The following is a 15,356-nucleotide window of genomic DNA, read 5'->3' on the forward strand; positions in this document are numbered from 1 at the left end:
AGTCCTGTTCATCCCTCTCCATAGTGACAAAGGTTAAGCCAGGTTTCAGCTAACACAGCCTTGAATGGTTTGTGTTGACAGTTGATTTGGATTGCAGCCTGTATTACCACCACATTCATACTCTCATTTAATTGCAGTAGAAGCACGTTGTAGGGCAGGGCTTTTGCACCTTACTTTGGTAAAAGGAAACATAAAATGACGAATGCAAAGTCTGAGCGCTTATCAGATTAAGCAACTGTGTATCCTACAGAAACACAAAAAGCTTTACTGTGCTTTCCTGTCATTACACCCCTAAAGAAGCTATTGATTGGATAATGTTAGTTGTTGAATGAAAACCCAGAAACTTAGCTCATTTTGGGCATTAAAATTTAGGCGCTGGTGTTATAACTCTAACTTAAGAATACAAGGTAATCGTATAATTCTAAATGAGGAAATAATTCCATTCATTCATGATTCTTTGACTCAGTATACTTAATAGCTATTTTAAACACTTCTCTTTTTTTTAAAACTCCCTTGTCATTCTGTTGTGACTTTAAGTTTTATGAGAAAAAATTAGTGATTTTTGTGATTTCTAACAGCATCATTCCTTCCATATTCCTCACACTCACTTTCCTCCTTGTTCTTTTCTACCCTCAAAAGAGAAAAAGCCATTTGGATAATTAATTCAGTTTAATTTAGCAGATATTTATGAAGTATCTTATGGGTCAAGTATTATGCTAGATGTGATAGCAATATAAATAACAGACTCTAATACTTTGTCCCTAATCCTGAAAATCTTCCAACTTAGAAATGAAGCAAAGTCTTGTATTTGGATAATTGCAGTGCATGACAGTGTGACATAAATATAACAAGGGTGAATAAAGCAGAACAATTAATTGATCTTTACGAGTAGATAGCTCAATATTAGAATAAAGCAACGTTTTCCAAGCTATGTTGTTTGAGGTGTTGAATATGTTCCTTACAAAAAAATATTCTCTTAAATAAAAATAAAATACATCAGGTCTTCCAATTCATGATTCACAACACATGTTTTCATATTAAAGATTCTGGGAGCACTTTCAAAAGAATCCGCGTATGAGTCAGAGTAGAGCAATGCAGGAGTGAGAGAAAGCCTTGCTCTTTTGCTCCATTTGAAATTTGTGGCATTTTTTTTTACTTAATATAAATAGCAGAGGGAGGCAGACAGACAGAGACAGAGAAACTGTTATACTTTGTATTAACAATTGCTTTCCAAGATTATTTGATCATGGACTCTTTTTAAAAATTCATACCTAGCAACTGACAAAGTTAGTATTCCCTGGAAAAGGGGTAAGGGAGTACTAGTTTGGGGCTTATATGAAACATGATTGCAAATTTTATGTTTAAGTGGAAAGTTCTAAGTGTTACAAACCTCTTGTTCATGTAACAGAATCCTCAGCCAGTTGTGTGCCTGGTTTATGCTATAATGTGAATCAGCTCTTACTTCTCTTTGGACTTAGATTGTAATTACAACTGCTTAATCAAGAAGTTCAAACTGCATCTCCCCAGGAGCTAAATGTGTCCCTTACAGTTGTCTCTGAAAAGTAACTTTTCTTTCTACTGTGATTTATCTCCCCTTTATAAGAATCTACTGTTACTATCTTCATCTACTCTTTACTGATGCCATAAGCTGCTCTACCCATTCTCCCCTAAAGAAAGCCCACGTTTAACCCATTCTCCTTTTAGCTGCCATCTCTGCCTACTTTTTTGCATTTAGCAAAAATGCCTAGAACCTTTCCATCTTTACTCTTCCTCACCAGCTCTCTTCTTTTTTTTTATAAATTTATTTATTTATTTATTTTTGGCTGCGTTGCGTCGTCGTTGCTGCACCCGGGCTTTCTCTAGTTGCAGAGAGCGTGGGCTCTTTGTTGTGGTGCACTGGCTTCTCATTGTGGTGGCTTCTTTTGTTGTGGAGCACGGGCTCTAGGCTCATGGGCTTCAGTAGTTGTGGCGCACGGGCTTAGTTGCTCCGCAGCATGTGGGATCCTCCCAGACCAGGGCCCGAACCTGTGTCCCCTGCATCGGCAGGTGGACTCCCAACCACTGCGCCACCAGGGAAGCCCCCTCACCAGCTCTCTTCTTAACTCCACCCTCTGGGTCTTGTACCATCCAATGCAATTGGCCACTTCAAGTCAAATATGGTGATTATTGATTGTTCATCTTTCCGCAAATTCTGGAATGCTTTAAATGTCTTTAATGATCATCCTTGACAGATTTTCCAGGCTCAAGCCTGCTTTGCTTCCTCCCATTCTACTATCATACTCTGCTGTCTGTTCTTTACCTGGGTAGCTCGTTCAGAAATCTGGATCCTCCTTCCTCCATGAGGGCCTTACAAGTGAGACAATAAATGTGCTTGTGATTCTCTCTCCCCCTGTTTTCTCACCATGTGTGTTCATCACTTTTTATCTCATTATTTAATTCTCATACTTATTTGGCTCGGTTGTAGATGCATGTATACCCATTATGCTAGTACAAATCTGTTTCACCTGCCTTAAATTATAAACTAAGCCGGGACTGAAACTGTTTCTACTAAAGTGGGTCCCATCGGTACTCAGCAAAGCATTACATATGTCTTGTGATTTGAGCATTCTCCCGTGATGAAAATTAATAAATGGCACTCTTTTCTGGGGAAGACATAGCTGACCTTATTCTATCTGGTTCCTAAGAAAATAAGAACCCCTGTGTCAGCCGGAGACCTACACTGAATGTCATTTTCCTGAGATGTGAGTTCCCACTGCCCACTCTTCTAATTTCCCACACTTCTTTATGTCTCTCTTTTTCTGTTTATCATTATTTCCCTACTATCTCAGTTTTCTACTTGCCTATGTGAAATGTTATAGTCATCTAGTAAGAATGTACGAGGGTCAACTGTGAGCAAAGCAAAACAGTGGTAGAGGATAAGAGAATACCAGAAACTATGATGTAGTCCATACTCTTTACCCCTGCTTGCCCCTTCCTAACTTATAACGGAGTTGGGAGATAAAGCACGCATACAAAAGTTGAGAAGAACGCAGGGCTCACAGGAGCAGCACAGACAAGTTTGCTTCACAGTTTGAAGAAGGGGAAGATCAGTGTGGACTCTTGGCAACTAGGTGGACAAAGCTGCAGAGAAAGTGAAACTTGAATTGAATCTTACCGAATGGGTAGACTTAGCTTAGTTGGAGGGAAAAGGAAGGGCATTTTGTCTGGATAGAGTTCATCCTGAGGAGTCCTGAAGATGAGGATGAATAAAGAAGGTAGGGCCAGACTGTTGAGTGGCTGAAAGTCAGGAGGAAAAAACTGAATTTTAACCTATAGGCCTAGTATTTCAAGAAGCAGCTTGAAGCTTCATCTACTTTCTGTTTGAATTAGAAATACAATTCTCTTTTAAAGTATATTTCAAGGTCCTTGATGTAGGCAATGAAGAGTTATTGGAGTTTTTGAACAAGGAAGACACATGATAAAAGCAGAATTTAAAGACGGTTAATCTACTAGTAATATGTAGAAGGATTTGAGGAAGTGGAAATGGAGGGAGGGAGATCAGCAGTGGAAAGACCCGTGACTGCCGTGGTCCAGGTTCAAGGCAATGATGCCTGGCCTGGGCTGGAGAAGGAATGAAGAAACATAGGTAATAGCTGCCTTAGATCCAGTTCCCCAGAAGCAAACTCTGAGAGGAGGAGTCAAGTGATAGCAATTCATGAAGGGCGTGCTTCCAAAAGAAAATAGGAAGGGATTTGGGGGAACAAAACAGAGCAGCCACAGAGGACAAGAAAGCATGTGAGGGGCTTCCCTGGTGGCTCAGTGTTTGAGAGTCCGCCTGCCAATGCAGGGGACATGGGTTCGTGCCCCGGTCCAGGAAGATCCCACATGCTGCGGAGCGGCTAGGCCTGTGAGCCTTGGCCGCTGGGCCTGCGTGTCCGGAGCCTGTGCTCCGCAACAGGAGAGGCCGCAACAGTGAGAGGCCCGCGTACCGCAAAAAAAAATAAAAAGAAAGCATGTGAGTTCAGGTGAAGTCAAGGCCTCAGCCTGATCTGGAAGGGGCTCCAAGTTAAGTCAAGGGGCTGGTCTTGCATTTTCCTGCACTCAGGCATTACCTATGGATCAGGGCAAGGGGTGAAGAGGGAGAAAACTCCCAGGCACTTCTGACTCTTTGAACCTTGGGGCAAAGCAGCTCTAGCAGTCCAAGGACAATCATCTGGGGAAAGTCTCAGGTGGAGCTGTTAGAAGCAAAGTGTACAGAAAGGGTAAGGGAACAGGCAGTTATAAGTCCTCTTATATCCTAACATTTACAAAAAATAAGCTTATGAAAGTGAGATATATGCTAAGTAGTAAGAGAGATAGATGATAGAGAGATAGATAGAAGATATAAAGCACTGATCTCTGACATACCAAGGTGTTACATCTTCTGCTGTTTCTGGTGTGAAGATAATTTTTCCAGATAATCCAATTCATAGTAATCAGTTCATAGTATGTTCTATGAGATATGGAAAGTGCGTTGTAAATTTTACATCACAAAGCAGCCTTATTTAGTTGGCATGACTTCCATCTCTTCTCATGTGAACTCCTCCCCATGTATAAATGAGATGCTATTTTCTTCCTGAGGAGTTAATAGCTTATCACTAGAATTTGATCGAAGGGAACAGTACACTCATTAGTAAAAAGTAGTAGGATTGTTGGGTAGTGCTATGTGCAACCGCATTTGGGATTCATGAGCAAAACTTTAAAGTGAGACCAGTCTACAAGGTATGTGATTTTTGTCTAACAAAATTCAGTGTCATAGGATCACACACAGAGAAGGAGATATTTGGACTTAACCAGAGTTGGAAGTTAGCCAAGTTAGTTAATGGAGGGAAAAAAAGGTTAAAGTAGTTAAATGTTTGCAAGTAAATGATTATGGTGATGGATCATGGAATCTAGGCTGGGTACAAAAAAAAAAAAGATAAGATCTGTGAATTAATTAGACATCTTAATGTGGTCAAGGAATTGATGAATTGGATATACTAGGTAAATGAGCTGAAGTTAATGATCAGAGAGAAGAACACTTGACATTGAGATTGAGGTGCTGCAGTTTTTCCAGATGACAAGGTGAAGGCTAAGACCTTGGAAGTGGATGACATAGGCAAACTAGAGGAAAATATTACTAAAGCCAAGGAAGTCAAAGAAATGAGAGACTAGGGTGCTCAATAGATTCATCCAGGTAGTAAAATGTCCAAGAATAATGACAGGAGTGACAGTTTTCAAAGTTCTTTAGTCTCCTGCTTAATCAAATCTAAACAAAGAGAAATAAAAACAAAACCAACTCTGTAAGACACCCTGAATGGATGAGCAATTAACTTCCACAGCAGCATTTATTCACCTTGGTACCATAAATTAGGTATAATGATTATCTAAGTAACAAAATCATTTTACTTTTATTTACCCTGAGCATTTATATACACAAAGACAATGTCAAACCTACATGGTTTCCCTTAATAATTATTCAGTGTCTCTCTGGATTACTAATTAAAAGCTGTTAGGGTCATTGGGAAAAGAATTTTAAATCTATTCAGAGAGTAACAGATAACTGTACATAACATTTAATTGTCAAGGAAATAACCTGAATTGGAGTCATGGGAGACTAATAATTGTCTTTTTCTAATTATAACAGCACATAATCTTGGAACAGATGGTGACAGATATTAGGTGAAAGATACAGTCAAAGAGCAAACCTAACCTGAACATGGATTGAGCAGATTTTGTGTTTATTCAGCTTACGGTGTACCTTCTCTTATACTCGCACATGTTCTCTAATTATTTCTTATTTATCTTATACCTGATTCAGCAATTCTAAGGAAGGATTCGTATATTCTATTTCTTTTTTAAAAAATATGATCTATTTACTTGTTTGTTTGTCTGTTTTATCGTATTTTCTAATGTATCTCAGTTGGCTAGCTAGCTACCTGAACTCACTGAGTGGCCATGACGTGGCAGCAGCATTTAGCAAAAGCTGAGGTGATTAGAAAATGGGGGGAAGTCAGCTATATGTCAATTTTCAAAAAAAGAAAAAATTTTTAATTTAAAAATAAAAGAGGAGACTTAAGTGGGAACATAATTCTATGTGCTGTAACAAGTGAGTTTACACCTATAAAGATTTAACACGAGCACCTAAAAAACAAAATATGACTAGAAAAAAAAAAAGAAAGAAAATGAGGGGATTTGGGCGAGGTAAGTTTTTACGGAGACAAAATAGAGAGGTGAAGGATACACATCCTAGACTAGGCCTCCTTCTGCCCCTTCATTATGGAAAGTGAGGTTTCTTTAACTCAGCTTCTTCATTTATAAAATGTGACACTAATTTCTGTTACTATAATTTGAATAAGTTAGGAAAGAAAGCTAAAAAAAGCGTAAAAATATAGGATAGTATTCAGGCATGGTGGCGTAATTGCTCCAGGTTGTCTAGTATACTCCAGAAGGTGGCGCAGAGACGATAAAGATTATGTTTAATTGGGAGTTCTCTTATTTGTTTCTGCAAGTGCCAGGGTATGCTTTTGGTTTCCAAAAGGACCAAGCTGTAGAAATATATCTATAAATCAGACAAATAATTAAGCCTAAAGATTTCTGACAACAGTGACATCAAGGGAGGTACAAGGTAGACGCTGATCATTTATGCCGTTTGGAAATAGGATCAGACTTGGAAATAGAACTGGCTGAACAATGGGCAAACTAGACAACTGCCTGGAAAGAAAGCAGCCCTTTCTCAAATTACTTCCCCTACCTAAGAAACGAAGTGCCCAGAACTCCTACATTAAAAAGACATTCCTTTGGGTAAAGAATTCTCTGAGTCCCTAATTTTGGGGTAGGAAGGTTAAACAAAAAGTAACGTCAGGCACAATTCTTGATATAGATTAGTTTATTGGTTCACATAAACCTTCAAAGGAGGGTGTAGAAAAAGGATAAGGAAAATGGGCAAGGGGTGGGAGAGGGTATGGAGCAAGGGAAATCGAAGCAGTGGCACTTAACCTTCTAAGTCCTTTTCCTTCATGATTGCTCTGCAGTTAGCTGCCTGCATTATCCAACCTGTAGGAAAGAAAGAATGAAAGGAGAATGGCAGTAAGAGAGGGAAGACAGAGAACAAGAAAAGAGAGGGAAGGGCTGATTTAGGAGATGTGACGCTACAGCTGAGCTACATAAAGCAGGAAGCACATGTGTGTCCTTGCCAGATACATGCCCTGCTTATGCTTCCAACTTCATCTTGCCCCACTCTCCCCTCCTAGCTTGGTCCAGACTCACTGACTTTCTTTCTGTTCTTAGAGCACCTGCCACTTTCGCAACTCAGCTTCTTCACTTACACAGTTCCCTTTGTATGGACCCCATCCTCCCTCTCAGCCACCATCTGAACAGGTCTCCACCCTTCTAGCACATGTCTTTTAAGTCTCAAATATCACTTCTGAAAGGCCTTCCCTGAGCCTTCACTTTAAATTAGGCTCCTAGGTTATACTTGCCAATAATAGCTTTTCTGTTACAGCCCTTTTCACAGTTTGCGATTGAACCTGTATTTAAATGATTCTTGTGTTTAATCTGTCTCTCCCTCTAGTTTAGAAGCTCCATGAAGGCAGAGGCCATGTCAGTTTCATGTTCTACCCCCTCCCCAAGCTTACCAGAGTCATTCAGTAAACACTGTTGAAGAGATAAGCCAGTCCTTTGAGAGGTTTAATAACACTTTCATTTGTGTTCTTTGGCATCCACAAATGGCAGTGATCATTACTGTCAAAGTAGAAAGATTTGTGTACTGATAGAGTTTTAAACTCATCTGAAAGACTAAAATGTATTACTACATCTGATGCATATGTTTAAACGCAAAAAAATTGAAACAGGGAAGTCTGCTAGATGGATAACTCACAGTGGCTTGGTATTTCAGGTTGGAATTGTACAGTATGGAGAAAATGTAACCCATGAGTTCAACCTCAATAAGTACTCATCAACGGAAGAGGTGCTTGTTGCAGCAAATAAAATAGTCCAGAGAGGTGGCCGCCAGACGATGACAGCCCTTGGAATAGACACAGCAAGGTATATGGATAAAAAAATAAGCCAAAGTAAAAGTCTGTGCAAAAATTACTGCTTATGATCTAGCCCTTTGGAGTATTAATTGAACAGTTGCCTTAGCAATATTTAAAGCCATTTTGTTGAAAAGAGATTCAACTGATTAACTAATAGTTATAGGATCAAATTTTTCTATATTACAGTCTCATCACTCTTCTTATCTTTCCTCTTATTCCAAGGCTTTGACTGATGGAGAATCAGTCCAAAAAATCGCTGTAGTCTACGGCATCACATTCTTGGGTACTAAGACATAATATTAGATAATATCTTTTCCTTTTATTCTTTGTTTTCAGCCTCTAGGAATCTCAATCTAAAAAAATGGATTAATATCAGTCCGCTTCTACTCAATATATATCTATACCCTAATATGTCCATAATTTTACAGCATTTTACAGATTTAAATTTTACGGATTTAGGGTTATTGAAGCTCTCAAATAAGAGGTTTTAAGAGGGCAAACTAAATGCTGTCTTATTTGAAATCATTTTCAGTGAAAAGATTGAAAAGAAGTGGAGGGACTTCCCTGGTGGTCCAACGGTTGGGACGTTGTCTTCCAATGCAGGGGGTGCGGGTTCCCACATGCCTCACGGCCAACAAAGAACCAAAGCATAAAACAGAAGCAGTATTGTAGCAGGTTCAATGAAGACTTTATAAATGGTCCACATCAAAAAAAAAATCTTAAAAAAAAAAAAATAAGTGGAAAGGATTTCATGATTCGTGCTCTTTCTCTTTCTTCCTTACTTTCTCCAAATTCCCTCTAATTCACATCCCTCCCTTCCTCCCTTCTGCAGTTTCCTTCATGGAGCACACATAACCCACCCTGTGGTTGAATTTCATCCTATAAGAACCTACAGAACTGTCCTTTTCTTACAATGTTCAGCTCCTCTTCTCTGTATTTTTTCTGATCTCCCTCAGCTCTTATCTTTTGCTGTTTCTCCCCTTAATCATCATGAAAGCTTCTGAACAAAAACTAAACAATACCAACATCACAGGAAATCTAATGGTCAGTTTGACTAATGTTAAGGATCCTTCTCTTAAGTGCCTTGAACTTCTGGACACTCAACTGATTCTGAAGAGTTGATTACCCATGGCCTCACTTCACCTGCCTGCTAAGATCAGTGTTTTAAGGGGGCTGAAACAGTTAACATGGATACTCCAAAGAATGGGTTGGATTTTCAAAAATTTAAAATTTCATGTGCAGCTTTTAGACTCATAAATGTTAGAAAAGCATGTGGTTCTAGTTATATGGGGCCCATGAGAAAAATAACCACAAACAGAAGGGGTAATTTTACATTTACCTGCCCGTAGATCACCAATTTGCATGCACAAAAGTGCACACGTTTAGGTGTGCTGAGTGTGCATTCTTAAATAATTGACTAAGTGTGACCGCACATTCAAAGTAAATCAGAGCGTTCTTTGAAAGCCCTGAGCCTGTAGGGAACTTTGTTTTCCAAAGGCAACCACTTAAGATGAATATTCATTTTTGAAAACTAACTGCAGAAATATTCTGGCTGCTTTTGCTCCTGCATAAATACCACTCTAAATACCTTGTCCCTATATGGTTTTTGCCTATGTGTTTCACAGAGGGTCTAGCTGTAGGACACAGAGTTTATTGAGTTTTGTATAAAAATAAGACTCCATAATGATATTACTAAGTACTCTTCTTTTTTTTTTTTTTTTTTTTGCGGTACGCGGGCCTCTCACTGTTGTGGCCTCTCCCGTTGCGGAGCGCAGGCTCAGCGGCCATGGCTCACGGGCCCAGCCGCTCCGCGGCATGTGGGATCTTCCCGGACCGGGTCACGAACCCGCGTCCCCTGCATCGGCAGGCGGAGTCTCAACCACTGCGCCACCAGGGAAGCTCTTAAGTTTATTTTTAATTGTTCTTTATTCTTTTCAGGCAGGACCAGTTGTAAATAATATTTCTAAATGTTTTAGAATCCTTTACCTCCATTTTCAGTGTCTCCCAGTTCAAAATATTTTTGTGTCCCCTTAACCCTATCCCAAATTTTCTTTCTTTTCATTGCTTCACAGTGTTTAATCATAAGGCCTGGATTCTCCTGTCCCAAAGAAAGGGATTCTCCTGGGATATGTTAATGTTTAAAAACATGCGGGGAAGTCAATGCTTATTTTAAAGAAAGAATACTGGATGGTGGTAATTGGGGGTCAAGGGCAATTTGCTGAAGATATTTGAAACAGAAAGGGTATACTCAAGAGCTCTGCCATAGAAAGCCAGCCCTAGCTACCAGATTTTCTTTAAGGAAGGTGGTTTGATCATCTCCTTCAGCTGATGTTCATTTAGTTATGACCTTGATCTTCAAGAGAATTAGGAAGTTTTGGTGATCCTCTAAGGAATTAAAACTGTAAAAAGGATTAAATCTTATCATATCCGTGTGCAAACTTCATTTAGAGACTAGCCTTTAACATCTATTTTTCACCTTTGTCTGTACATAGAAAGAACTCAGAGAATCTGTTTGTGTGGTGTAGAGGACAGAGACACACAGTTTGCCAGTGATCAATATATTTTTTTTAAATAGCTTCTTTTTCTCTTTTGAAAATTTTAAAATGTAAAAAACAGTACAACAAAATCCTATGTGCACATCAAACAGAATCAACAGTTGTTAACATCTTGTCATATTTGCTGTTAGTCCTTTTAAAGGAAAAATAAACACAGATAAAATCGCCTTGCTCACATCACAAGGATCCTCTCTCCCTGCTCACAAAATACCCACTACTGTGCATTTACTATATATCTACAGTAGAGCCAATGTGTACTGTGGCAAACTGTTGGAAGGTGAAAGACAGGTGTTTCTTTGGTATATCTCAGCTGCAGCTGTTTGTCCTTATGACCAAAGTAAAATATTTAAAATGATTATTCAGCACAATGATTGCTGCATTTTACACCAAAATCTAAAAAATATTATATGAAATCCATTCACTGTTTCAGTCCTAAGTAAAATGTACTCTTCTTTTCGAAGGCTCCAGAAGGGAAAGTAGTTGAGTAAAAGAAAGTAATGGAGGGAAAGTGTGCCTGAGTGAGTGTGTGTGTGTGTGTGTGTGTGTGTGTGTGTGTGTGTGTAGAAGGTACAAAACAAACAAAAACTGTCAGTTTCCCGTATCTTCCATCTCTTTCCATAAATGCTTGTTGAATTAAATCAAAATTCCTTTCTTTGAAGTTAGGTTATAGCATTTTTCCTTTCTCTCCATGCCACCTCCTCCCACCTCACCCCCAGCAGCTTGTGTCCTAAAACCTAGTTCAGACTTTCATAGCTATGCCAAACGCTCCTTGCCCCCCAGAAGCCTACTCTGTCACTGACTCAGACCACTGCCATCTGCAGTCTTTAATTCCTATGTCTGAATTTTTACCCCACATCCAAGCGCACTCTCAATCACTCACAGCCATACAAATACTCTGTTTTCTCCCATGCCCCCTCCATAGCTTACAGGATGTCCAAGCTGTTCTGTGAATGTCAGAGTAGGTGGGGGAAGTGAGGACTAAAGCAAAAGCTCTGCCAGAAGCAGAAGGAAAGAGGCCTGTCAAGCAAGAGAAGGAGTGTTTACAGAAAAAGGAGTGACTGGGAAAGTATTTAAAATCTGACCTTCTCTAAATCTGCTGTATGCTTGTCACACTCTCCTTTTGAAGTTTCCAAAGAATGAAAGACTGCTGCCTTTTGTTAATGGGATCTGTGGTGACTGGCAAAATGGTAACCTCTCCATCATCTGGAATAAGTCTTAAACTATTACAAACAATAAGCATCATGCCTCCCAGCTTGAACAATGGGCAACAATGTTGATCTTGGAGGGAAAGCACTGGGCTACCTGGAGTTGGCAGTGTTTTCATTTTGTTTACCACTTTGCCTAACCTTGGGCTGGTGTTTTATTTGCTGCCCTTTTGTCTGTGATTATTTCAGGAAAGAAGCTTTCACTGAAGCCCGGGGTGCCCGAAGAGGGGTTAAAAAAGTCATGGTAATTGTGACTGATGGAGAGTCCCATGACAACCATCAACTGAATAAGGTCATCCAGGACTGTGAAGATGAAAGCATTCAGCGGTTTTCCATAGCTGTAAGTACAGGGCTAGAGATGGCTTTCAGGCTGTGGTGTGAAGAGAAAAGCTGTGTGCATATCATGGTTATTTTATGAGAGTTACACAAACAAGGTTGAAAAACAGAAACTTCTCCATTTGGAAGTAAACTCTATGGGGGCAGGATTGGGTCTTGCCCCTTTTGTGTCTTCAGCACCCGACACAGTGCTAGGCAAATGGAGACTCAGCAAACAATCACTACAAGAAAGGAAGGAAGAAAATAAGGAAAGATAAAAGGAGGTAGAAGGGAGAAAATACATAAGAAGAAGGAAGGAAGGGTGAGAGAGAGAAAGGGACAGAAATAGGGAGGGGAAAAGAGGAAGGGGAAGGGGGAAAAGATGGAGGGATGGAGGGAGGAAGGCATATGCCTCAGTCTAGGGGGAGGGGAGTTTCTTAAAGTGATTTTTTAAATAAGTCAGAGAACAAAAGAGTTCAGAACTCTAAAAGTTCAACCAAAATTGTTTTTCAACAAAATCCCTTTTATTTATAGTAACAACAGATATTGCCCACAATTGTTTTTCAGCATTTAATCAGGGATATTTCCTTTTTCTCTTTCAAAAGTGTGATCAGTGAAAGACACTCCACCAATAGTAGGTAGGGAAGAAAAATAGATTCATCCCTGATGAAGTCCCAGAACACACAATTGATTCACTTCTTCCCTGGGGCAAGGTGACTGTACTTCTTATTTTATAACCAAGATAACTAGGTTGTAAACACTTGCAACATTTTCTTTCTCATTTGGGGTACAAGATGTAAAAAAAAAAAAAAAATTAAAACATCTCATTATTTCTCTTTCCCTTTGTTGTTACTTCGGTAAGTTATCTTTTGCCAACTGTTATTCAATCGATTATTACCTCTCCTGTTAACTATAGCTATTTTGATCTTTTCGGCGGTTGAGAATAATTCCATATGGCTCAGCCTTCACTCAGAGATACTGTCCACAATTAGAGTCTATGCTCGGTCTCTTTAGTATGCAAAGCCAGCGCATGCCCAGTTTGTCCCACACAACCGGGTACCAGAGGTGCCATCATTTGTTCACTTTCTTCCCAGAGGATATAGTCTAGCATTCCAGGCCCCGTAGATGCAGGCCATGAGCTGAATTAACCATCAGTAGCATTAACAACGTTCGGGAAACTTCAGTGGAAAGAAAGTATCTATCAATGGATTGCTTCTTAATTTTAAGGGAATCTTATATCACTTTTGCATTGTATCTGGCTACATAATCAGTATTTCTTGCCCTTAAATCTCTATTTCCCTTTGTTGTATCCCTGGTTGATCATTCATACTTTGCCTTTTATCTGATCAAAAAGAAGTCTCATGATTGCATTAATCTTCCTGGAGAACCATAAACTCATGAGTTCCTTTCCCATTTTAATCAGTGAATTAGCGTCAACTTGATCTTTGAAATGGTATAAACAAAGTATAGGAAACTTTCACTTTAGCAATAATTATTAATTTTCCTAATTCATATTTTTTCCTCAGTGAACCTTATATTTTTTTTTTAGTTTGTGCCAAACTAGGAAATAAGCCATTTATTTTACTTTCTCTCTTTGTTTATTCACACAGAAAGGTTTCAGACTTTTCTCCACGTCTATTCATGATGCATGAGATCAAATGTTCACGGGGGTCTGTAGCCCTGTTATGTCCTGGACTGTTCCTCCTACTCCATCTTTTTTTTTTTTTTTTTTTTTTTTTTTTTTTTTTTGCGGTACGCGGGCCTCTCACTGTTGTGGCCTCTCCCGTTGCGGAGCACAGGCTCCGGACACGTAGGCTCAGCAGCCATGGCTCACAGGCCCAGCCGCTCCATGGCATGTGGGATCTTCCCGGACAGGGCCACGAACCCGTGTCCCCTGCATCGGCAGGCGGACTCCCAACCACTGCACCACCAGGGAAGCCCCTCCATCTGTTTTTTCCCCACCATTTGATCCTGAACACCAGAGCCATATGTTTTGGGGGGAGACAACACTCAAAAAAGGTTGATTACCGAAACTATAAGCACTCTGTGATAAAACTGCACACATTTCCTGTGAAACATCCAGATTTGGTGAGGGTGCTAAGCTGGTTGGAGACCCTGTTACATGGTCTCTATTCTGTCACTTGAGGATATTAGACATTGCTAGCAGGAGACTGGTGGGTTTTGGGGGGGGGGTTGTTTGTTTTGTTTTTTAAGTTTTCTTCTTTTTTTTTTTCTTTTTACAAATTTATTTATTTTTGGCTGCGTTGGGTCTTCATTGCTGCACGCGGGTTTCTCATTGCAGTGGCTTCTCTTGTTGCGGATCACGGGCTCTAGGCACGTGGGCTCAGTAGTTGTGGCTTCTGGGCTCTATAGCACAGGCTCAGTAGTTGTGGCACACGGGCTTAGTTGCTCCGTGGCATGTGGGATCTTCCTGGACCAGGGATCGAACCCTTCTCCCCTGCACTGGCAGGCAGATTCTTAACTACTGTGCTACCAGGGAAGCCCAGGAGACTGTTTTATATTCAGATTCTAATCTTAGAAGATAATGGCTGTGAAAGTGTATCACCTACAGCATTCAAATGAAAATAAGCAACTTAGAAGGTATCTTAGAATTTCATTCATTTGCACACAAAAGGCACTGTGCTACATGTAAATGAGCCTTACACTTTACATTTGACATATTTGCCTCAAGGGAGTTTCAATTCTGAATGTCTATTCCAGGTAAATATTAGCAGAACACCAAATGCCTGGGCTTGACGTATTTGTATTAAGTGAAACAGAAGTAATTTTTAAGTATTATTTTGTATCTCTTTTGATTCATGGAAAATAATGTTTTTACCAGCTACCAGACCCTTGGGTGAAGGACCAAAATACATTTCTCCCTGTTTTCATTTTCATTCTGTGATGCAAAATAGTTCAAACTGGATGCAAGTGATAGTAATTCCAGGGAATTCTTTTCTCTTATAGTTTCTTCTAAATATATGCTCGCATATTACATTTATACATTTTACTTTTATTAAGTATGTCAGTTGGGCATCTTCCCCATTGAACTTTACCCATTTGTCTCTGTCCTGTGACATAGAGCACTAAATAGCTGACAATGTTTACATCACGGTTAAGAACCTAAATTACACATAGTCCAGGAGCCTTTACAATTTTTGTGTATTTTCAACAACATCAACTTGTAAGTGAAATGGAAGTTAACATGTCAATTCAATAGTGAATCTAGAATATGGTAAATAGGAACC

At 39.6% G+C, this 15,356-nt stretch overlaps 1 protein-coding gene across 4 annotated transcripts in view; it reads left to right on the top strand.

Annotated features, from left to right (window-relative positions):
• ITGA1 (integrin subunit alpha 1) overlaps positions 1 to 15,356 on the top strand; it is a 169,793-nt gene that overhangs the window by 86,722 nt on the left and 67,715 nt on the right. For all 4 annotated transcript variants that reach the window (XM_019930052.3, XM_073802103.1, XM_073802102.1 and 1 more), the window contains 2 exons: positions 7,895 to 8,043; positions 11,983 to 12,133. In XM_019930052.3, coding sequence (XP_019785611.2) covers positions 7,895 to 8,043; positions 11,983 to 12,133 — 300 coding nt within the window. The remainder of the gene's footprint in view (positions 1 to 7,894; positions 8,044 to 11,982; positions 12,134 to 15,356) is intronic.

Source organism: Tursiops truncatus, chromosome 3, assembly GCF_011762595.2.
Source record: "Tursiops truncatus isolate mTurTru1 chromosome 3, mTurTru1.mat.Y, whole genome shotgun sequence".
NCBI lineage: Eukaryota > Metazoa > Chordata > Mammalia > Artiodactyla > Delphinidae > Tursiops > Tursiops truncatus.